Source organism: Haemaphysalis longicornis, unplaced genomic scaffold, assembly GCF_048455015.1.
Source record: "Haemaphysalis longicornis isolate Haplotype H1 unplaced genomic scaffold, Haemaphysalis longicornis Haplotype H1 scaffold_7, whole genome shotgun sequence".
Lineage (NCBI taxonomy): Eukaryota > Metazoa > Arthropoda > Arachnida > Ixodida > Ixodidae > Haemaphysalis > Haemaphysalis longicornis.
The window spans coordinates 7,982,092-8,006,073 of record NW_027526422.1 but is presented as its reverse complement, the minus strand read 5'-3'; the positions used below and the strand labels follow the sequence as shown (position 1 = coordinate 8,006,073).

At 48.5% G+C, this 23,982-nt stretch overlaps 1 protein-coding gene and 1 non-coding gene across 3 annotated transcripts in view; one reads left to right on the top strand and one right to left on the bottom strand.

The window, feature by feature from the left end:
- The window catches only part of LOC144144431 (uncharacterized), a 319,951-nt gene extending 297,700 nt beyond the window's left edge, over positions 1 to 22,251 (top strand). For both annotated transcript variants that reach the window (XM_077675870.1, XM_077675871.1), the window contains one exon: positions 8,395 to 22,251. In XM_077675870.1, coding sequence (XP_077531996.1) covers positions 8,395 to 9,813 — 1,419 coding nt within the window. In that variant the 3' untranslated portion in view covers positions 9,814 to 22,251. The remainder of the gene's footprint in view (positions 1 to 8,394) is intronic.
- On the bottom strand, positions 6,136 to 6,208 carry Trnat-cgu (transfer RNA threonine (anticodon CGU)). The gene has a single exon. It is a non-coding gene; the product is annotated as a tRNA-Thr (tRNA).
- Positions 22,252 to 23,982: the final 1,731 nt, after the last annotated feature.

Below are 23,982 nucleotides of genomic sequence, written 5' to 3'. Positions count from 1 at the left end.
CTAGTCAGGAGTTCGGCGAGCAGTGGCGTGTCTGTCGCCTTTTGTCATACACAGAAATCACGCAGCACTACCGCCTGCAGCGAACAATGTACCCTCCTCCACACAAAAACCTCACAAAAGAGCAAGAACACCACCTTCGATGCATCCAAACCAACACATTTCCCCACCCAACTAGAGCCCACATTCTGGCCCCCACCCTCTACTCCTCGGAATGCCGCTTCTGTGAGGCTCCGGGCACGCTTTACCACATTGTGTGGGGCTGCGAGAAGAACCCCAACCTACACCCCCTGCCCTTCCCCTCCCCTGAGCACTGGGAGAGAGCACTGACCAGCTCGGACCCTGATGACCAGCTTTGGCTGGTGAAGAGGGCTCAAGAAGCCGGACGGTCTCAAGGGGTCCTGGAATAAGGACTCTTCCTCAAGGCGAACTGCTTTATAAGGACGTTTATTCCTCCTCCTCCATTTGGGCATAGAAAAAAGAAACAAGGGACAGCATATGACATAACACCCAATATCAATCGAAGTAGCGCAACAAAAGACCACAGAAGGCGATACCGGCAAATAAGAGACAGCATACAGAAACATGGCTGGCTACTACCGCAGAGCGCATGCGCTAGGCCATAGTCCAATATCACTGCATAAAACAAAATAAAAGAAAATGCCCGATAATACGATAAAATACGATAAAACGGTAAAATACGATAAAAATGCGATTATACTAAAATATTACAGATAATATTACAGAATATTACGCTTGACAGCCAACGTAACAGGTGGACAAACAGTTCGGAGTTGTCTGAAAATGCGATAAATACTGGAAAAATAAATAAGGGGAAAAATGTCCCAAATATGAACTGATGTATTGCAAGAGTGCAGGAAACAGAACAGAATGCAAGCTATGGTGCTCAGAAACATAGCTAGCCGTTAAAGCAGAGCGCATGTTCTGTGCATTAAACGGAACAAGTTCCTTTATGAATGCAATGTAGGCAGAAATCAATACTAGCAGAAGATCGGACAGCCGATGTAACAGACAGGCATCAGATCCCAGTTGCATCGGATAAGAAATACGTGAAGAGGCTTCGAGTCGAGGAAGTTATAACAACGATATAAAGTGTAAATAGCTTATTTAAAAACAATGCAATGTTAAACGATGCAGACTGTGATCCACATGTCGTGCGGCAAAAGCGGGTAATCCATGGGTCATGTGTTCTCGTGTCATAACTGTAGCGGCGCTCTTCCAGATTAAATAATGCTACATAATCAAAATTTCTTTCCCTGCGTTTCTTTCCCTGAATGGAAATTTTTCCAGCTCCTAAACATGAAGAGTGACTCACATTACTGGGCTGCACGCATGTTTGGTGTGTTCGACAGGTGTTTCTGGTTTTCGCCACACCCCGAAAGTACTGAAAACAAATTACATTGAATAGCATCCCCCGAATTCTTTATTGAGGACGCCCCGCTAGCGTTTCCTCGGTCACGTTTTTGTCACCGACTTGTTTTTGTATGGCATGTTGGTTGTACAGTGACCAGTAAAATGTTAAATGCTCAAATAATAATTTGGGAGAAATATACATTGCACCAGGTCTTATGTTGGAAAATCGATATAGGCAAAACGTACAGCGTGCACTGTATTGGATTCGGGGTAACGTTCTGTGTGATATAGCCGATATAAAATGGACTGAAAGTTCTTCTAACTGGCCGTGCGACAGATACGAATAAAAATTCAATTTCACAAGGCCCGAAGTCGCCCCTACCCCGATGGGATCGACAAAAGCTACAAAAACGAGGACTATGTTTCGGCAAACTGCATGCGCAGAAGAGATGCAGGAGCCAGGAACAGGTTATAGCGACCGTATTTTTGGGCGGGTGGAATCTGGTAAAATTTCGACCTGCGGCTTGTGTCGCAGCGCCTTTACAATCTGGCAACGCTGCCCGGCTGTGACGACTGCAACGCGTACGCCTCCTGTGCGGCCTTTGGGTCCCGCATGTCACAGCTAGAGGTCATTCTCGAAACCCCATTTGCACTGATCCACGTCCGAGTCCCCGAACAGCGTTGCCGGCCCAAATGTCCTACACGGTCACGTGGACTGCGGTGGAATGGCTTCGCCAGGACGGTCGCCGTGCCAGCTCGGTTGTTCTGCACAGGCAAGCTGAGGGGCTGCCCTACACGCCCTGCCAGGAGAGTCAAAGTTGGCCGTCTGCTGTTGCCACGACGAACACACCGCGTTCGCGGTCGTTGCCAAACGTTCATGGTGCACCGCTAGGACCCGTTCAAAATTGTCTCGGCTTCGGTCTTTGTCGCTCTCCCCTTGAGAGATTTAGCCGAACTTGGCGGCCGCCAGCGAAACTGCGTCTTTCCGGCGCATACCCCTCAGAGCCGGAGCTCCATACGTGCCACGGGAATTTCGTTCAACACTCTCTTGTTTCCTCTGTGGGGGCGGAAGAAAGTTCGAGTAGTGTAGCAGACATAAAAGGGCGCTGTAAGTATAGAAAAAGGAAGCAGGGGATCGTGGTGGGATCCGAGGTTCTAGTTTCAAGGTTGAGCACCAATCACGACCTTTGCTTAATACGGAATTTTAGCATATCGTTACCGTGTTTACGTTACCGTTTGCAGTTTAACCGGAAGCCGGATATTCCGTTTACCGCGTACAGACACGTTTTAGCACATCGTTTGTGGTTTGGGTGTTCCGGCTTACCGGACGCCGTGTGGCAGGTAGCGGCATTTGACGTAATACATAGTATCAAAACAAATGGCGTAAAACTCTGTTGCTCGGAGCTACGTATTCACTTTTGTTCAGAATAGCTTGAATCTTTCACTTTATTGATTAAACTTTCACAATACAATTATTATTTTGAGAATATGGTAGTCATCTCCTGTAAACCTTTAAAAATGATAACCTTATGTCGGTGACGCCATCTACTGGGGACAGTTGCAATCATAAGGTTAACTGGAATTCACGCCTAGGCTAAATATTTAGGTATGAAATGAGGAAGATATGCTGTAATAATTACGCAATAGCCTACACTACCTTGTCCAGCACGATTTTGGAGCGTACAAGCCCTCTGCGAGCGCACAAACTTATGTGAACTTTTTGAGGCGGACGACGCTTAGCACGGGACGGCCATTTCGCTCGCCTATCTTAAAGATGTCGTTTGGCATACTCCTGAGCATCATTTAACAAGTATAACATAACAAACAGCATCAGCTGAGATTACTTTTATCGAGTGTACTAGGCATCCAGCGCTGAGCGCGCTGCATTTGCTGTAATCAAGGCGAGAGAATACACTTCGCCGGTGAAGGGGGCTCAGGTGCGGCGGTGAGAGCTGTCCCGGTAAGTTATCAACTCTCGAGCATGCGGAGACGACTCCTGCAATCACGGTATATGGTACTGTAAGCACGGTAACCGTTTGCCAAAACTCCCTGTTGCTCCTTAATGAGCGTCTTTGCGTCCGCATCACCGTATGCGTATGGATCATCATCATCATCATCATCATCATCCCATTTTTGTTCACTCTGCAGGATGAAGGCTTGGGGCCTTATTCTGAGTCCCTCCTCCGCTTCATTGCCTCCCCCCACTCGGCTGAGGGGAGGCTTCTGCAGTGCTTACGCATGAGGAAATCGCTTTCAAGGTTCCCCTCCACTGGAGGGTCGGTTAAAGGAAGGACTCAGAATGCTGGGGTAAATCTTGCACCAAAACAGCCTACTCGTACAGCGGGCGTAAAAGCAGCTCAGTTAGTTATGCGCTGACCTTTTGGTTCTCGTTTTTTTTTTCTCTCTCTCTTCGTTAGCTGTTTGCGGAATCGTTATTTGCGACTCCTTTTTTTTTCTTTTACAGCGGCGCTTATGGGCGCGCTAATGGCCTTTTCGTGCGAAAGAATGAAAATCAAGGTTCAGCGACAGTTTACGGATGCATTCCCCCGTCCAAACGACTCTAATGACGTACCGCACTTATAGAAAATTGTACATTTCCTTTTTGTTTTCCGGCTATTGCGCAAAGTTACGAGTAAAGCCACATTGGTGGCCAAATGATCGTTCCCTTCAACAGGAAGCGAAGTTCGTAGCCCCAGGAAGTGTTCAGGAACGACTAGTGTTAGTGCTTTAGAATGACAAATGTCCAAACCTAAATCCGCGGTAAAACGCCCCTCCTAAAGTGTTCGTATAAAGTTGGGGCCTTTCCGCGGCGCTTCCTTAGAGGCCTTATTATTAATCTTCAGTGGTGAAGTAAATTCTTTTTGCTCCTTGAAGAAAACTAAGTAGTTTGTCTGCCATAGCGGGACACCCACCAGCTCCATTTAAACCACGCACATCCAATTGTTGTTTTGTAGCAAAAATTTGTACAAGTCCTTAGTGAAGCGCATTCCTCCGACAGTTCCTTTTTTTCTCTTTCCCGCTGTCTCCTGATTATTCATCCGGAAGCGCCAGATGTGTTCGTTCTTAATTTGCTTTTGCATTTGCGACGACATACCGACGGAGCAGGAATTAGACACTGTGCCATGGAAGTAGATTGACCGCTTGTGTGGCACAGCGGTTAGTGTACTGTCTTTGAGGTAACGTCAGTCCAATCGAACTGCATTGAATCAAATTACGCGCTCGTTTCTGGCAACCGTGACGTCCACAACAAGGCACGCACAGCCACCAGTCACGGAAGGCCCCAAGATATCGCGCTTCCGCGGCCCAGCGGTTAGCGTGCTCGCTTCCTGATCCGGTGGTTCGTGAGTCGAAACTGGCCGCTGGATGTATATCGATATTCTTTTCAGGATGTCAACCGTGCACCGAAGCATGAGCCGCCGCGTTCCGCGCGAGTGCTGGGCGAGTCGAAGTAACCACATGCGGAAGAGACGAGCATTTGCGTAAACGCGTTTAAATTGTCGAGCTCTTCAGAGCAACTAAGATATTTGCAACACAGTTTTGGTGAAATTAAATCCGTGTGGATAGCGCAGGGAATTGTATCGCGGATATATATTCCACCAGTGATACCGTAGGGAGTAACGTAGCGAATCGGACGACTTACTGCGAATTAATTTCATAGAACAGCGCCCACACACACGGACGGCAAGCCACCGAAGCTGCTGCTGTGAAACGTACATACATACATACAAAGGCTTGACTGACTGTAGGGTTATAACGCGCCGACGCAACGCAGGCGATGAGGCGCGCCGTAGTGGAGGGCTCCGGATTAACGGGCGTTTTTGCTTTTTGCCTCCATCAGAAAAGCGGCCGCCGCAGCCGGGACTCGATACATACAAAGGCACGTACGTACATACATGCATACATGCGTACGTACATACATACATACATACACACATACATACATACATATATACATACATACATACACGCGTGCACACACACATGCGTGTGCACACACATGCGTACATACATACATACATACATACATACATACATACATACATACATACATACATACATACATATAAATACATACATACACGTACACACATACATACACGCTTACACACATACATGCGTGCATACATACATACATACATACATACATACATACAGCGAATCAGAATTGGAAATGAGGGGCTCGTTGAAAATAAGACAGAAATAAGAGTTGGCAGTCAAGAAAACCTCCGAAAGCAAAGGGGAGGATGTGGTAGGTCATTGAAACAGACTTTGAAATAAAGAAAGTGGAGAAAAAAATGCCCGCCAGGTGGGATCCGAGCCCACGACCTCCAGAATACCGGTCTGGTGTGATAACCACTACGCTACCGGCGGGGCGATTTTCCCCTCCACTTTCTGGGGTAGTTATGTTAAGGTATTTTTGTTTACTGTGCTTGGGGTGGTAGCCAGTGCCACTCGGACTACTCGGGGTGAAGGGGACCTTCTTTTTAACCCCCGGGCCGTGACTCGAGTGTCTACGACATGTCACGAGTGGTCGACCAGCGTTGAACCCTCTTGAGCTTCCTATGGCACCAAGACTGCCAGAACAGAGGCCCTCGCTATGCATGTAGCGAATCAGAATTGGAAATGAGGGGCTCGTTGAAAATAAGACAGAAATAAGAGTTGGCAGTCAAGAAAACCTCGGAAACCAAAGGGGATGATGTGGTAGGTCATTGAAACAGATAAAGAATTTAGAAAGAAAGAAAGAAAGAAAGTGGAGAAAAAATGCCCGCAAGGTGGGATTCGAACCCACGACCTCCAGAATACGCGTCTGGTGCGATAACCACTACGCTACCGGCGGGGCGATTTTCCCCTCCACTTTCTGGGGTATTTATGTTAAGGTATTTTTGTTTACTGTGCTTGGGGGTGATAGCCAGTGCCACTCGGACTACTCGGGGTGAAGGGGACCTTCTTTTTAGCCCCCGGGCCCCGTGACTCGAGTGTCTACGACATGTCACGAGTGGTCGACCAGCGTTGAACCCTCTTAAGCTTCATATGGCACATACATACATACATACATACATACATACATACATACATACATACATACATACATACATACATACATGCATGCATACAATAGCACATACTTGCAGAGCTTTATAAAACAGCTAATAACAACCATTTTATCAACAGGAACTCAAGATGGCGTGAAAATCCGGAACACTATTGTGTCGTCGTCCCTCTCTTTTCCACCGCTGTTTTGCTAACTCGAATTAGCCCCACTGACTGCCCGACGAATCATAGACTATGCCGAATCCACCACATGCCTGTTGGCTTCCTTCTTTTAAGTTCTACTACGCTCGTACTTCTTCAGCGGAGTGTTTCAGCGCCTGCCTTGCTTTAGCGAACACCGCTGAAACCAGTCGCTTGTCGTGTCGGGAGTTTCATTGATGAATACGGCACGCTCTGAAAGAAACGGTCTCCCTCGAGGGTAAAAAGCGGCAAGAAATGATTCATCGATCCGCTGGGGCCGGGCCGGGCCGTTGGGAAGGGCCGTCTCGCTCGTCCTCAGTTTATTCTTGCGAGAAAAGTGTGCGTCGTCAGGCCCGGGAGGCAGAGCTCGTCAGGCGGCAACCGCGAACCCTGCGTCGGGGGCAAATACTGGCTGCGCAGAGTACGGGTGCGCCGGTCCGAGGCCTGCGGCAAGGAAATTGCGCTGGCACGCAACCTGTCACCCGGAACCAGCGGGATGCCGTGCAGGTGCCGGGGAGAGAAATGGTGGCGGCCGTTCCTGACGTACGCGCTCCTTCGGCATCATTTCGCGCGAGCGCGTATGAGTGCGGCACGCGCGCTGTCAGGCACGCCACCCCATAAGCTGCCGCATGGAGTAGCGTGGAGGGCAAGCCGAGACAATCTACCTCTATTACCCAAGTTCACTCTTTACCCTTTTATTCGATACTGCGATGCCGTGTGCAATCCCGGTGGGAAGTAAATATTCATTCATTCATTCATTCATTCATTCATTCATTCATTCATTCATTCATTCATTCATTCATTCATTCATTCATTCATGCTGGTTTTTAGTGTTTTATGGCTAATAGCGTTGTCGTTGAGTCATACACGGCCAACCATTCCTCTTAGAACGTTCAGAAAAATAGCAGCAAAATATCGTTTTTGTAGCGTGAGCTACACTGGCCGAGGTTGAGCAGTTTCGTGTGGCTCCTGGAGAGCCGTGCTGGGCATGCGCGAGGAGCAGTGCCGTCTCACCACGCGCAGCTGGCGCGCCGGAGCCGCCGCCGCCGTGACTGGATTGGATTGGATAGGATAGGATAAAATTGGATTGGATTGGAAATCGTTTTAGCAGCAGTAAGCATGATAATCAGCTCATCGTAGACAACCAGGAAACCCAAGAATAACCAGCTGAACCTTAGCTCACGCTACGTATATCCTCGCATAGCCGAGCTAAGCCACTGCTAATTTTTGCATGCCCATTTCATGCATGCAATCTCAAAATCAGGTCCTGTGTTCAGAATTGCCGGACGAACAAATGCTCGTTCGGTTGCTTTCTTTTGCAATGGAATTGGCAGCATTTGTTGATAGCGTTAGTTGTAAAAACTCTTCGAACCGTTTTTTTACATTTAACGGGCAGTTCTTTAATGTTGCTATTTATTTATTTATTTATTTATTTATTTATTTATTTATTTATTTATTTATTTATTTATTTATTTATTTATTTATTTGTTTATTTATTTATTTATTTACAGATGCTGCAGGTCAAAACTTTGACCCAATCAGGAGGGGCTTATACAAAATGTAGGAATGAAACGAGTACGAAAGGGAACACAGGCAATAAATATATCAGAAACAATTCATGGTACCCTGCATCTTATACACATGTATTACAAGAGCAACACGACAGCTTTTATGTTTTGTTATCCCGGGTCGAAACAAGAAGTTCGATATTAACTCCCCGGACAATAATTTTAAGGTGGAATGACGCTCTTATGCGTTTCCTCATTCGAACCATATGCTTTGTCTTCGCAGGCGGAAGAAGCGGCGAACGAGCCCGCACACCGCAGCAACGTAGGGTTCCGGCACAAGCTGCTCATTATCGGCGACAAAAGCCCCTCGGACACGAGCTCCGTGTCGAGCTCCACGTCGCAGGACAGCGACGGCTCCTTGCGCTCCACCGAGTCGACGTCCAACAGCGAAGACCGGACGGAGTCGCCCACGGGTTCTTCCGGCAGCAGCGGGGGAGGTCGCGGTCACGCCGCAGAAGACGACGTGGACAACGACGACCTCGACGCCCTGCTCGAGTACGGCCCCCACTCCAACATGCAGGTGCGGCGCACCATCGAGCGGACCGCGATGCGGCGCAGCCTCACCCGCGTCACCGACGTTCGCAAGCGCACTCCGACCAACATGGCCAAGTCTCCCACGTCGAGCAACGACGTGTCCCTCGTCGAGAAGCTCCGCTGGCTCACGTCGCTCGACGACGACGCCTGCAGCGACGATTCCGAGACTCCGGAGCACCAGGGGCCGCCCGTGTCGCGCAGGTCTCCGGAAACGGGCTTCATGCAGGACGCCGGGCGGCCCCTGCCCGGCTACCCTCGCGGAGGCCTCAACGGCAGCTACCAGCCGCGGCCAGCTTCCTTCTCACAACTGGGCGACGCCTGCCGGGGCTCACTCACCATGCTCCCGGTGGCCGCTCGGGACTACCGCATGGTCCGACGCGTGCCGGGCGAGAACCACCCGCAGCAGAACAACGTCGGCCAGCGGCCGCCACCGCCGCCGCCACCGGTGCGGCGGCCCCCGCCGCAGGGCAGCGGCGTCGGAAACGCCAAGGACGCGCCGCCTCCGGACGAGCTAGAACGCTTCGTCCAGCAGGACATGGAGCGCACGGAACGCATCCGCAAGCGGTACAGCCTCAGCGAAGAGGACGAGGACCCCTCGTTCGGGTTCGCCAGGAGACCGTCCGTCCGCGGCATCCGATCCCGGTTCGGCTCCAGCGCCGAGATCCTCAAGGACGTCCAGCAAACGATGCACCCGGCCATGAACATGCCGGGCTCGCACCTGTCCTGGTCGCACCCCGTCGAGCTGCCGCCCCCGAACCACAAGACCCCGCAGCAGGTCAAGGTCATGCTGCTGCCGCGGGTCGCCGAGGAGGACACCGGCCGCAACTACGGCTCGGCGGGGGACATCGCGACGCTGACGAGGTCCAGGCGCGTCTTCCAGCCGGCCCCGTCGCCCGTACCGCCGCCGTCTTCGGCTCTGTCGGCGGGTGGCGGGACAGACGAGCGAGGCGTGCCCGAGGGCGCCTGCTCTTCGCCCAAGGTGTCTTCCGAACCGGGCTACCAGGGGCCGCAGCCAAAGACCGCCTCCGTGCCGCCCCTGTCCGCCGTCTCGGAAGGCCCGCAGCCGCCACCGCCGGGAGGCGTCGTGTACTACTCCCTCAACGTCTGACCCGGCGCGGACCAACGAGGTGCGCCGCGAAACAAACCTCAGGACTGAACGACAGACGCCTGGCCTCGAAAGCGACTCGCCGCTGGTCGGAGTTTGCTGTGCTGCGCGTGGTTCCTCGCGCACCGCCACTGCGAGGCAGGAGGGACACTTACCAAACGGGACAGCTAGCAAAACGAAAGGGGAACCTCGTGTGGTGCAAACTGGGCTGTGCTCTTTGAGCGTGCGTACGTGTGTGTGTAGGTGTGCGAGTGCGTGTGCTTGGCAAAATGCCCGATATCGGGCTCTCGAGGACGTCACTTTCTTCCAGTCCCCCCCTTACTCTTCCAAACCGCCTTCCTGTGAGTCCTGTGCGTCTCACCCCGACCCGTCACGAGCTCTGCTTCTTCCAAAGACTTTTCTCTCCCGATGGAGCCAGCCGGCTGGTACGCAGCCAGGGAGTTCCAAAGTGTCTGCTTCTTCCGTGCACTTGAGCGCTTGAGAAGACGCCTCGTGCCGGCATCCCGTTTCAAGTGTCTGGCTTGTGGTCCACCATCCCGAAGTATCCTGCGGGCCGCCGTAAGTGGGAACAAAATTAGGAGTGTCCTACACCAACACTAGGCTTGCCGAAATCTCGTCGTGATCTTTGTTCCCGTTTCAATGCGTCGATGCTTCCAAGAGGTCTATTTTATCCAATTGAGAGAGGCGAGCTGAAATTCTTAACTGAAAGTTGAAGGTAGTCACGCGTTTTGCCGACCCACTGGTTGGTCCATTGCGAAATGGTGATCTTGGTTTCCGACATTTGAGACTTTGACACAAATGTGTAGACGTGTACTGCGAATTTCTCCCGTTCATATAAATCTCGGTGTTTTCTTTTTTTGATGGCGCTAAAACGAAAGCCGGAACTGTATGAAAACGTTCTGGTGTTATCGGAAGCCAGGAGTGTTTTACCGGCAGTGAACCATCGTACATCCGTGCGTAACTTTTGCTCAGCAAAACAGAACGGTCATGCAAAGCCATTCCGTAAAGTAGTGAGCTCCTGAATGGTGTGCCAACCAACCATAACACGAAGATCTTCGCTGATCACCGCGTTGATAAAACCAAAGTACTCTCTTGTCATGGCGTTAAAGCAAATCGGTATGGTCCTAATGCGGCCCGTGGACGAGCGAACGGGTGACGACCTGACAAACGCTGACATTGCTGGCGACAGTACAAGTGTTCAGTGCAAACGTTTTCAATTACAATGTCACATATTCGCCGTTAGTGTGGCACTTTGGGCTAGCTCAATTGCCATACCTTGTGAGCGAACACCTGTTCGGGGAAGGGTTCACTGCGCACTACCTTGGTTGCTTCATGCTTGGACACCGGAGCGCGCTGCTCTAGTGCTGCACATTCCCCTAACAACAACATTAGTCCTGCTCCAAGCCATGCACTATCCGTCATACTTTTGCCATTGCTAGCACCACCAGGTCAGCTCACTGTTACAACGACGAAAATTTTCAAATGGCGGGAGAATTTGAATAGGCGCGGAAGTACGCTTTGTGCCTGGAGGCCACTTTTGCCCTTACGCACCACCACAGTGACCTGTGGTGGTGGTAGGTTCAGTCGTTGGTGAAAGTTTGTTTCAATCTATTTCCCCGCATGCTCGTCATTGTTATTTTTCCTGTCGCTCCAAACACTCAACTATCGCAGTGGCGACGTAGAAAACGCATGCTGAGCTTAGCGCCCTATAGGCAATTGAACATAGACAGTCACGAAAACTAGAAAACACTTCAGTGGCTCACTGCTGCATTATCCGTAGTTCGGCATCGCTGAAAGTGAAAATGCTCGGTCCGTTCATCCACGTAGCCACCAGGATAGTGCGCCGGCCTTCGAAGGGAGCGAAGCGAGCTGCCGTTAGCAGCTGTCCAGTGAGTCTCGTCGGCATTTGGCGTCTCGCGGCTCAAGCCAAAGCAAAACACACACACTCGGAGGTGTCAGGGTGCTTCGAAAGTGTTTCTATCCCCTCGTGTCGTCCGAGAATCTCAGCCGTCGGTCGCGCTGACGTGCACCTTGTGCGTGGCGTGTCCGTTCTGCGCGTTGTTGCTGTTGTGGCCGCGGTCTGCGGACAAAAGTCTGTGCTCTGTACCTAAGGACCGCGCCGCGTTGCCTATAGAGATTCTAGGCTGTGTTGCTGTGTATTAAATCGCCCCGTTGCGCGACATCCAGTCCCCCTTCTTCCCCCGACCTCTTTCAGCTCCGTTCATGAGACTGGCCCAGAGCTTTTCACGTGGCCTCTAGAAAAAGAGTACACTCTATTTCCTTATAGAAGCTTATATATAGCGAAATACGAAGTGTCGGTAGGCGTCTTGCGAAGCGGAAACGGGTCCGTCACGTGGGATGCTGGTTTTAGGGGAGCGAAAGTTCAAAGACAGCCGTTCAAGGGAGGCCGGAGATGGAACTGTCTTGGCTTCTTGACGCGAGCTCAAGCACGTCCAGACTTTACTTCTTTCACCGTTTCTGTCGCGCTGTAGCCTAGCCTTTCGTTGCCGAGGGACGTGTCAGCGTTCGGGTAGACAGGGGGAGGGGGCGTCGACGGGAAAGCCGCACTTAGCGTCTTTTGAGCGAAACTATTTCGGCGCAAACACGTAGCGAATAGGGTGATAGTGCTCGAGTTGTGCCCCTACGGTGGCAAATTGTTTGATTGTACTAAAAAATGCAAAATTTATCGCCTATTGCACGACCAACTGCCGGTGTTCCTGCTGATATAACTTATTTAAAAACGTTTTTTTCTCTTCATGTAGGGTCTCAGAAGAACGTGATAAGGCAGCAATAACTTTAGATTTGAAATGTTCTGCTCTTCAATTTGGAAGTCAGAAATAGGTTCATCAGCATTTATTTGAAGGCTTAATTTGTGATTATATTTCAGCGTGGCTATACCGCTAACTAGACCAAAACTCCGTGCGAGTTATCCTAACTTATTAAAAGCCCAATGCCATTAATTTAAAAAATATTTGGCTAACTAACTCTATGTAATATCTAGGCCTCGTACGCTGTTCGGCGAGCCGGTGGGATCTTGTTCGTTGTTTAAATCGTTTAAGGTATTAGACAACTGAGTCCAGCTGCGTTATTGTTCGCATCCCGGCAGCGCTGTTTATTGTGTGCTGTAGTTCGACGCGTGTTGCGAGCTCCCTGATGACTTTCCATGTTTACTACGTCGACTACCTATTGACGGTAGATCTGTGGATAACAAAGTCTTTTGTATGCGCGCGTTGGCCCGACGGTTACCTCAGCTGGGGAGTAGGCGTCGATACACAAAGTGAACTTAATACGAAACACCCCGTCTCACGAACCCTCGATGTCGCCCGAACGAAACATGTATACCACCGGAGTAGTTTGTAGAGGAACCGAGAATACGCTCGCATTCTCAGCGTGCTTTTAGTACAAGAAGAGTCGGTGTACGTTAATGTCAGAGTCTTTTTACATAGAGTAACCGTCTCGTGAACCAGCCGTCGAAGGGCTATTTTTCTCTCCCTCATTGTCAGCTGTCTGTGTGTACAGTACGCCATGCGGGACGCGGAGTTTTTGTTGTATTTCTTTTTTTTGGAATGTTGAAGGGAATTGTTTGAGAACCTTGAAATGAATAGTGTAAGGTGTACAGTTGTGTGTTTTCTGAGTGTTTCTCGGAACAGTCAGGAATTATTTCCGCTGAGGAATGGCCCGCTCGCGCCCAGAAAAGTAACCCTGTTTGACGTTTAGTGCTATTTGTTCTCTGTAAAACGCAGTCGGTGTATGTTACCTCAGGAACTTTGCGCGCGTTACAAATGTCTTGTTTCAAGAGATGAGCTGCCATTTCTAACGAACAGGACAAAGGAAGGGTGGAAGGAGGGCGGTTTTGTGTGTGGTTAAACTTGACTCTGGCAACGTATTGCAGGAAAACTGACCTTCTCGCCGGCAGTTTATTTACGTATATATTGGAATATTGACCGCTCTATCGTCGCAGTTGCCAGTAAACGGTGCCTTCCCAGGTGCATATATCTTGTTCAATCCCACGTGCAATGTCGACACACCTTATGGTGCGATTAATTCGGCAGGTATTGCTATGGTTTATTTGTGTTGATTGGTTATCATCTTTCAGGCTTCACAGCCGCTGAGCTGCCTGCGTTATACTCGCAGCTGCCGGTCAACAAACCAAACATCATCTTTTGTTTCATTCATGCGTAATCCTGCTCACCAATCAAAAGAGGTCTCTGGTTTTCAGCTACTGAGCTCAACTCAACCCTGGATGTAACACTGTCTTAAATGTCAGAGCACGCCTTGTGAAGTTTAACTTCGAATGCTCTACCATGAGCGTATTTGCATAGAAAATTGGGTCTAAATTTCTTGCTGGTCCACGTTTTTTATCACAAGTTGTATAGTGGTGTCTTAATGCCACGGGTGTTTTCGCCACGGGTGACGATTGGACGCAAATGGTAGCTTTGGGTGCGCTTGCCTTCTGTTGAACTACGGCTTGCCTTCATAACTTGTTTAAGTCTGAAACGTTGCTTTTTCCGTGTCAGCAAATCGTTCGAGGAATGGGCAAGAAAAAGAACGAGAATGTAAACACGAAGCGCAGATCTGGAACGGTTGCTAGCAAAGGGACGCAGTTTTGGAGCATCGTTGACGGAAAGCAGAAAACGTTGTGGCTATCGTTCCTCATTGGCCTAAGCCCATTAATGGACTTTTGTGAGAGCATATCGTACTTTTGAAACATAAAGCGCATTTTGACGCAGATTTACTCCACCAAAAAGAGTAAAAGGGTTGAATGAAGACGGAGACCGCTTGCTCTTTTCCATTGCATAATAGAATCCCAATTCAGGTAATATTAATCAGTTTTTCTATCCTTAATTAAGAGGCGGGAAAAGGCGACGTAGTCGGGCCTAGAGCACGAAGCAAAACCAACTGTTCGCACTTCGACTGCGCTAATTACGCTACGTAAAAAGGAGGCTGAACTTTATGCCTACGTCCGCATTATAAGCGACGCTTAACTCTCTTTCTCTCTTTCTCTCTCTCGACAAAGAAGCAACTTTGTGCACGCAACACAATGCATACGGGCCGACGCTTTCGCAAACACAACTTCCAGAAATCGAGCTCTTAGGGAGCGCGGTGATAGCGTGCGAGGCAGCGGCGAACAACCCGAAACAGCTGGGAACCCCCCTCTCTCGAATCCTCTCTACTAGACAAGGCAAACTTTCGCCCCGAAGGCGAGGAGTGGAGGAAAGCGAAGCTTCCAAATAAACAAGTAACTACTCATAGCCGGGGCTCATTGTCTCGATCGGGTGGCGTTATCTAAGGCGAAACACGTCTACCCGTTCATTGTGGACGCTTGCCCTTCCCCGTCGTCTCGTAAAACGAGGTTTAGAAGAAGCGCCCTGTCATTATTTTTTGCTTTTTTGCACCGGTTGTCGATGGAGTCCCTTCTAGCACTCTCGTTCTCCTCGCTTTCTCCCCTTTTTTTTCACTTAATCCGAAATAGCTGTCGCTTGCGCCGCACAACAGTCATTATTTCTCTTTTTTTTTTCAGTAATGTCCGCGTTCCGTTACTTTTAATTTTCATTGGTTTTTCCGCCAGAATTTCTAAGAGCACGGCGATAGACGCCTCTGGTCGATCCACCTTTTGGCAAGGTTGCATCTTTCCCCATCTCTTTCTCTAGGATGTGCTCCAGAGAGGTCTGCGCTGGAGAAAAATTGCCCCTAAAAACGGGGTGAAGGGCTCCGCTTATTCAGGGCGTTATGAAACGTTCCTTTGTATGCTCAGCCGTCATGGCCGCCTTCGCCTTAACGTGGTTGAATGAAGCCTTTTAACTTGGGTTACCAAGCTTATTAACGCCCTTCTTTTACACCGTATGCCAAGAATGCCAGGGCAGCAAAAGTTGTAGGGGGCCTCGGTTAAAAGCAAGTTCGTCTACCTTACCTGAGTCACCTAAACTATCGCACTACATTGACGCCGTGGCTCCATCTTCTTCAGTGTTTGAGATCAACGTTTTTGTCAGCAATTAAAAAACATATTTCATTGCAGCAGAAATTCGTAAAAAACGGCATGTTCGGCTCATGAGTCAAAAGTCCACGTATGTCGACAGTTCCAAAAAATTCGCTGAAGCTTGTGCTGCAAGCTTGGACATAAGCATTATTAACTAACATAATAGACTGCAAACGTTACTAACGCGATAGCTGAGGAAGTATCCTCGTAAACGTCGTGATGGGCTTACACTGCGCAACCTGTGGCTCAGACAACGCGTTTGGCTCTTGAAATGCGTGCCCTCGCGTGGGCGCGCCTGAGTCGTCCTTGCCCTAGGTCGCAGTGTCAGCCGCGTGGGCCGCTCGAGTGCCGGAACTGAACAAGAAAACGGCCCCCCGATACGCGCCTCACACACGCCAAAAATAGGGCTGCCTAAACAAATCCGATAGCCCGGGCCCCCGGTGGCATCTGTTTTCCTCGATTCCCAACATTCAGCACCTCCACGTGCAGCGGATCTGCTCTCAGGAAAGGGCAGGGGGGGGGGGTAAGAGGCACCACGTGGTTAAACCTGGCCAGCCGAGAGAGAGAGAGAGAGAAAGGGGGAGGGGGTGGAGCCCAAGCAACTATTTTATAGAATAACTGGGCGAAAGGCGGACGGCAGGAGGAGAAGGTATACCGGTGGATAAACCCTAAATCCACAAAACTCGGTGGATGGTCGCAGCTATGCACGAATGAAAACTAAACAAAAGTACGGAGCGGTACGTTTAAGTAGGGACTAAAGCAACAAAAAGCAAGAGGCCTTCGTGGTGTGTAAGCGCGAGGCGTGACGTCTTCGCGGCAAGCCCGGGCCGATTTGAACCGGTTCTAATCCCCTGGGCACGTGGCGTCAGGGCTATCGCCGAGGTTTTAAACGTCTTGCTGCAGGTTAAAGGGGCAGGCAAACGTCTCTCTCTACTCTCCGCTTGAGTGTCTCGATTCTCAGCTACTTTCCGCTAATTTCTCCTACCGGTCCTTGGCGGGCGCTGGTTAGAGAACGTGCCAAGTTCGTGGTTATGTGACAACTAGAGAGAAGACAAATACTTCAGCAATTAGGAAAATTTCCTTTTATTATAACTTATAACAGCGTCAAGAAAATTGGACGCCCTGGCAACATATCTACGGTTTTTTACACTGGCCCTGTCATTTAAAGTCGGATACGACTTCAATCACGTTCTCAGCGGTGATTTTTAGTACTGTTGCGCATATCCGCTAAGCTCCGAAAAAGCCAATGTGGTTGTGGTATAATCATTTCAAGTTAATGATCTGCCCGTCTTGTTGGTCGACTCAACTGTTAGCTACCTTAGCCCAAGCCGCGAGAAGCGAACGTTTTCCTCCTTTGCCTGCCAGAATACGCAGGTTTTTTTTAGATCTCGGATCTGTTATTTATTTCTTTGTGAGTTATAAGACGTGTTTGATTATATTATAATGACCGTTGAGTGCATTTAAATCGTGTTTAAAACGTTAGTCTCCTGTCTTGCGCACTTTCTTTTTTTTCGTTTTCGGTCTTGCTGGCCAGGAGATAATTGCGTTTGCTCATTACCAGCATCGATTGGCGAATCATAGCGGCCCCCGCGAATTTAAAATGGCGAAATCGCGAAGATCGGTAATTGATGCCTTGAGTGCGGACTTTTCTTAGCCATATTAATTTACTGCTGTCGAGTAAAAGCTTTTATTTTTACATTTAATGATACTTATATTGGGAAGGTCGGTGAAAACCTTTGTTATAAATAAATCGGTGAGCACTACTGCTTTTATTTTCACTTTTTACTCTTGCAGCCGTTGAAAGATTCAAACTCACAAATCGAGTGCGCAGTAGCCCCAGGAATCTTCAAAACAGTGTATTTTGTCAATTCCTATACTAAAGGAATTGAATTCATCAGTGTCTGTTTTCAGTGTTTTAATTTAATCTGTAAGAAGTCTTATTATTATCCCGCCTCTTTCCATTCGGCCTGTGCGAAATAGTTTCGCGCTGTTTTATGCCTCTATTATAGTGGGCAAAAACACCGCACATAATCCACCAGAGGTATGCTAAAAAGACAATGCAAACGATTGAAATGACGACTAATGCAGTATAATTTTATTTGGGCAAGCAGGTTGTACCAGAACTTTGAAAATTTGATTAACGGTTCATGACTAATGATTGTCAACCTTGAACTGTGAAGAGTCAAGAGCCGTTGGCTTCTATCATGGGTTAGAAATAATTTAATTTGTATGAACAGAACATCGTACCTAATTGTAAAATAAGCCATACAATGCGACATCTATTACACAGGCTACAATATCATGAAAACGTGAACGTGGCCAGCGTGCGCACGTCTTTTTTTTTTTTTTTTTTTGAAATGATTTCGACTTCACAAACATCTCATGGGGAATTGCAGAGCCCGTTTAATGATGTTGGAACAAGAAAGTTCGTGTATGGTCAGGGAGCGCCAAAGAACGTCTTAGAAACGTCTGACAAGTACGCTCGAAGCTATGAAGGAAAGAAGTCGAACAGAACAATAATTCCTTCCCTTTTGTCTGCGAATTGCTTTTCAACCAGAAAAGGCGATACACCATCAAGGCTTAGCTCCCGATGCCCTATCTGGATATCAAGCGTTTCGCTATCTTTGTGCTTTTAAGACGCCCTTCTGCCAACGTCTGCGTCTAGTGCACCACGCTGCAGGCTCTGGCGGCTCGAAAGAAATGGGGTTTCATCATTGGTGAGATACCTTGGGTGACCGGAATACGCACACGCTTTCTTTATAAATTTAGCTGTAGCAGTTTCGATTTATCGTGCGGCTCTAAACTCAAACTACCACGCATGCCCACAGCTTCCCTAGCACGGATACGGGTGAAGTAGGCGCTTGTGCTACTTGGCGTATTCGGAAGATTATTTTTATTTCCTTTTAAACCTAACCACATGCCGTCTGTTGTCCACAGTTTTCGTGCGATATTGTCACAAACTCAGGAGAACAAGTCCCACTTAGCTTGTATGGCAATGTAGTGACAGTGTGCTAACAACGCAATGTCGAAGTTACGTTCTTGCGTTTCCCTCAAAATTATGCCGCGTGAGTCGCGGGACACGACATCCTGAAGCATGTTTACGAGAAATTTGCGCGTCAGCTGTCTTGCCAAAAACGGGAAGTCGGTAACTGAGGTGTCGTTTGTCATTAGTGTGGCTCGTTAGGAAACGTCGCGCGATGGAGTTGGAACTTTCCCATTTCGCTCTTCCAATAGGGGACCATTTCATGAACTGTGGTGGCGAGTAAAGACGCACTCGTCGTCTTTACCGCCGAGAGTATTTTCTAGAGTTCCGCTTTTTTGAACGGCACATTTCATCCCGCGTGACGGCTGATTGATTTTTGTTTGTTTGTTTTTTTCGTTCTCCCCCTTATCTTCGGAACATCTCTGACGTTAGCACTGAGTAAAATTTGTTACTTGGACGAGCACGTTTTTACGAATGCAGTTACCCCTTCGACTACAAAATGAAGGATGTAAGCGGTACGATCCAAAAACAGAGACAGCAGTTGAAATACATTTCCTTCCACATTAAGTCTTCCGCGTCAAGACTTCGAGAATGGCGAATATTGACCATCGAGAAGTAGAAAAACTGTGTTTGAAAGTTAACGGTTCGTTGGTGTTGCGCTGATTAAAACCGGTTTGCGTTTGAAGTTTGAAACGTTCGATTGTTAGAGCAATATTCCACACCTGTTGACTCTTATTCCCTGTTCGTCCTCTGTCCTATTTGAACGCTCCGCAGTAATTAAGTACAATGCTGGGCTTTAGTTTTGGTGATTGCTTAACTGTTGCTGTTGTTAGTAGCTGAGTTTCACCACATTGTGACCTTGCCAAAAGCAATGCGATGGGCACAAGCCTCACTGAAGGCAGGCGTATTGAAACTCATGATGTTTCAGAATATACCTTACCAGGCGCTGCTTAAAATCATCCAATGCTTAGGAATGAACGGCAGCGATATATAGAGAGTCAAACATTAGTTGAAAGTTACGCGGGCCCGAGAGATAAAGATTTGAAGAGGAGCCTGACCGGAGCCTGACGGTCTCTTAGTCGTCGCCGGAAAAGAGCAACAAGTTTATCTTCTGATCATTGTTTCCTCCAATCCTGTTTCTTTGTTTTTGCGGTGGCACAATAGGAGCACGAGGCCTCGCGTGCAGTGTGAGACAGAGCATAAACTGCTCGAGCTTCTCAATGATTAGAAACTATGAGTTCGCGTATATATTGCTCAGTACACCAGTTATCTCGATACCCATAGTTGTCGGGGTGAAAAGCATAATAGTAAAACCTCAAATGGTTACGAATACAAAGCTAAAATCGACTAGGAAGGAATTAATAAAGGAAATGCAAGAGATTAAATGCAGAAGTGAAAGCAGGCTCGATCACTGCTGTGGAATTTTCAGACGGGTCGATTTCTAGTCACATATGTCCAGCCACTGATGATGTCGGCTGCTCACTAAGCTATTTACAAAAAGATTAAGCCTGTGTAGCGTAAACGTATTTGTCCGTGCAATCTCCTAACACAACGCTTCTTTTCCCCTGGGGCAAGTTGGCGGGAATTATGTAAGAAAGGGCAAGCTTTCTTGCTTCCTGTTCTTTGTCTCTCCAGCGGCCAACCAATGGGGGAGATTATTTTTGTATAAAATGGATGTTCCTTGGTAGTGACCGCACGCGTGAAATACATAGCGCTGACATTTGCATTCTGTCGCGACCGTCATTGGTTCAGCGAATGTTGGCTTCATATCCGAAAACAGTTTCGGTTTCTTCAAGCGTCTGAGGATCTACCTTTAAAAAGGAAAGGATCTTGTTGACGTATTGATGCGCAAAAACGTTCACCCAGTGATGCATTGCGGCACTGCTAATATTCAAGGCGCCCACTTCGCTGTGCTTTGGATGATAGTCCGCAGATACAAGTTTGTATGAAGTGAAATTATCTTTTTTTAATCATTTTCCTGTTGATTGCTTTCGCCCTGTACGCTGTTTCAGATCATTTCTGTTGCAGCTCAGAGAGGTTGTGAGTGAAGTATGTTTGCGAAAATTTATTTTCAGAGTTTGTTCATATTGTCATTGCCATCGCACCCCGTTCGTGTTCAAGCAGAGGTGTTTTTTTTTGTTTTTTTTTGCGAAGTACGTGTTGATATCAACATTGGTGGGAACGTTGCGTGTCCAAATGTCTGTCGTTCCGGCATTCTTGCACACTTCCCCATTCGTCACAAGAACAGTACGCGTGCGTCCTTTTCAAGGAAAATATTTGAGAAAGATAACATGAGAATGCTTGGTTGTATTGTTTCTGTCGCTGGGCGCGGGGGCTTTTCCGTCAGTGGTTGTGGCCACTTTCGTTCATGCCCGACGAACGATAAGCCTACGACTGAGGGTGCTCCTACAAACAGACCTCCGTGTCACCTGAAGTGAACATGCTTATCTGTGTGTGATTTTTATGCTTGCTGCAACGCTGTCTTTTTTTTTTCTTCAAAGTTGGGATTTTTGTAAGATTCTTTGGTGGTGTATAAATGCAGGGTGACCGACCCCAGAGTTTGTAAAATAATTTGTGTTCGTCATGTTGTGTGCTTGCTGAATTTGTGTGATTTGTCGCGGTTTAGGTACAATGTTTTTGTTACGCCCATCATCTGGGCTTCGACATAAGCACGTCGAATGATTGCTTTACTTGATCCAAGTAGAGACTCAGGTGTTTACTTGATTCGCCTGTCGTCGCAGTGGAGAGAACGTGAGCGAAAACTCTGCGAAACCGTTTCCCATGGTGCCTGCACTTGTGATTGTTCGCTTCACTGAGGGAGCAAGCGTGCTTAAAAAAAATCCCAAATCTACGTACAACGGTTTCGTTGTTTGCTGATGCGCTACCCTCGAACTCGATTTGCCCCCAACTCTTTTGAAACGTAACACTAAAATTATGCGAAAATGTTCTGTCACTAACCACGCAGCAAATGGGCATACGGATTACATTTGTCTTTGTAAATGCTTTCCTCACTGGCTTGCTCTAAAAAGCGAATGCAGCTTCCGAGATTAGAGTCTTGCCAGAGTTTGACATGTGGAGTGGTTTAGCTCTGACGATTGTGTGCCGTTGCTCGCTCTGACGGCAGATAGCCGTCTCGCAGCCGTTTTCTACATCTGAGTTCTCTCCACGTTGCAACGGCGAGTGTAATTTTGTGACACTGGAACCGAAGCCAAAGCCGTGTAGCCAGCTCAAGACAGCCACGAACGAATCCAGTGAGCAGAGACGAAGTCAGATATAGCTTCCCCACGTTGTACACAGCCAAAGCCGGACGTGTGAAGATGTTTTTTGACAGGACGTTTGCCTCTAAAAAAAAATATAAGAGTTTCGTCTACCTCCTCACGGGAAAAAAAAAAACTGTGACGAGGAGGGGGTAGGGCGAGAGTGCGAGTATTATATTATTATATATTACGAGCTGTTGTTGCAATAAAATATATTAAGTTAAGACGTGTCTGCCCTTCGTACGTCTGCGTTTTCTTCGTGTTACGGGACATGCCCACCTTGAATAACTAAAGAAATCAGGGGCCATTGTACAAAACGAAAGTCGATGACCAGCGACGCGTTTTGCACACGACATCGAGATGACAAAGATTTTAGGTGAAAGGTACGAGCAAACTTTATTTCTCTTGATCGTCAACGGTGGCCATCTCTTAAGAACGACACGTGCATACATACACGCACTTACAGTTTTTAGACTATACTGACCTTGAAAAGGGATAAGCAATCTACTCAAAAGGCGTATCCAAATAGGATATGAGTGGTAAGCTTGAGTTCTAAGCCATGTCTTGGTTGAACAAATGATAGCTATTATTAATCTACTCACGATACGTATAAAAATGATGAGACGTGTAAGCTTGAGATCCAAATCATGTTTTGATCGGCGTGCGACTTTGTTGGTGACCCCGTGCTAAAACGCACACACAACACACGCACGCACGCACGAGCGGCCCGGAACGTTCGTTTTCCAACTCCGCACACTTCAAAGACACGTAGAGCCTCGGTATGTTCGTTCGCGGACATGAAAAATACATGGAACCGTAACGGTATAAGCTTCGCTTAAAGGCGAAAACCTGCTTCTGAAGTTTGTGTTAAGTAGTGTTGCGTACGGGAAGGCCGACCCGAGCCGAGCCCCGTCGCCTCCGACATACGTGTGGTAGCGTGGTGTTAAGCGGGTGGCAAGCCGCTGTTGCAGCTGTGAAGAAGTCCAGAAGCCGTAGGCTAGCGTAACTGTTTACTTCATAGAGAGAGATGAGTCGAAGCCAAAGAGCAATGCCCCGACGGGTGAGGTTACATTACAGGACTCGCGCAGAGTGACAGCAATGATTCACTGCTCAAACAGGAATGATACTACAGCGCTTGGGCGGGGTCTATTTATACCCAAAGCGCTAACGGTCAAAACAAGCGTTCCCTCTAGATTGTGCACACGCCACGAACGTGACAGACACACACAACACTCTTTCCAGAGTTCGTGAGCAGTCGGTAGTAACGGCGCACGCTGAGTCCGAGAGAGGGGAGAGAGGAGGACTCCGCTGCGGACGCGGGGCCTCCGTGTCCTTGGGACAGGTCCCTGCTTGTTGCGTCGGCACGCCATGGAGGCTTCGCCTCATAGCCGAGGAGTGTTGCAGGAAAGTACGGTGGCGGGCCGAATCGTAACAGTAGTTACAACTTCATCAACCGTTCACCAGGCCCATCAAAAAGAGGATGAGGCCAGCTGTCCTGGGTTTGTTTTCTTCTCATCATCGTCACCTTGCTGTCCTGTCCTGTCTGCTATTTTTGTACAGCACGCCGTTCAATGAACAGAACTCAAACCATCAGCCACAATTAAATCCATTGCCACTGCCTGAGTACTCCCTCTCTCTCTTTTCTGTAAAAACAAAGGCGGGCGGGAGTGAAAACGCCAACCACCCTCTTCGGCACCGTGCAAAAAAAAAAAAATTATAAGCTCGAGATGACTGGTGTCGTGCCTCTCTCTTTCATTTCAGCTTTAATCTACGGAAGAGGAGGGCGGTTCTGAAAATCGAACGCTCAGACGGAGTGCGGATCGGAACAGAAACCAAAGTTCAGCTCAAATACGCCACGATTCGCTGCGTATCGGCGGCTCCGGGAAGGGCGCCGAAGAGCGGCGAGGCTTACAGGCAGGCGCGCGGAGACGCGGTCGGTGTTCAAGCGACCCGAA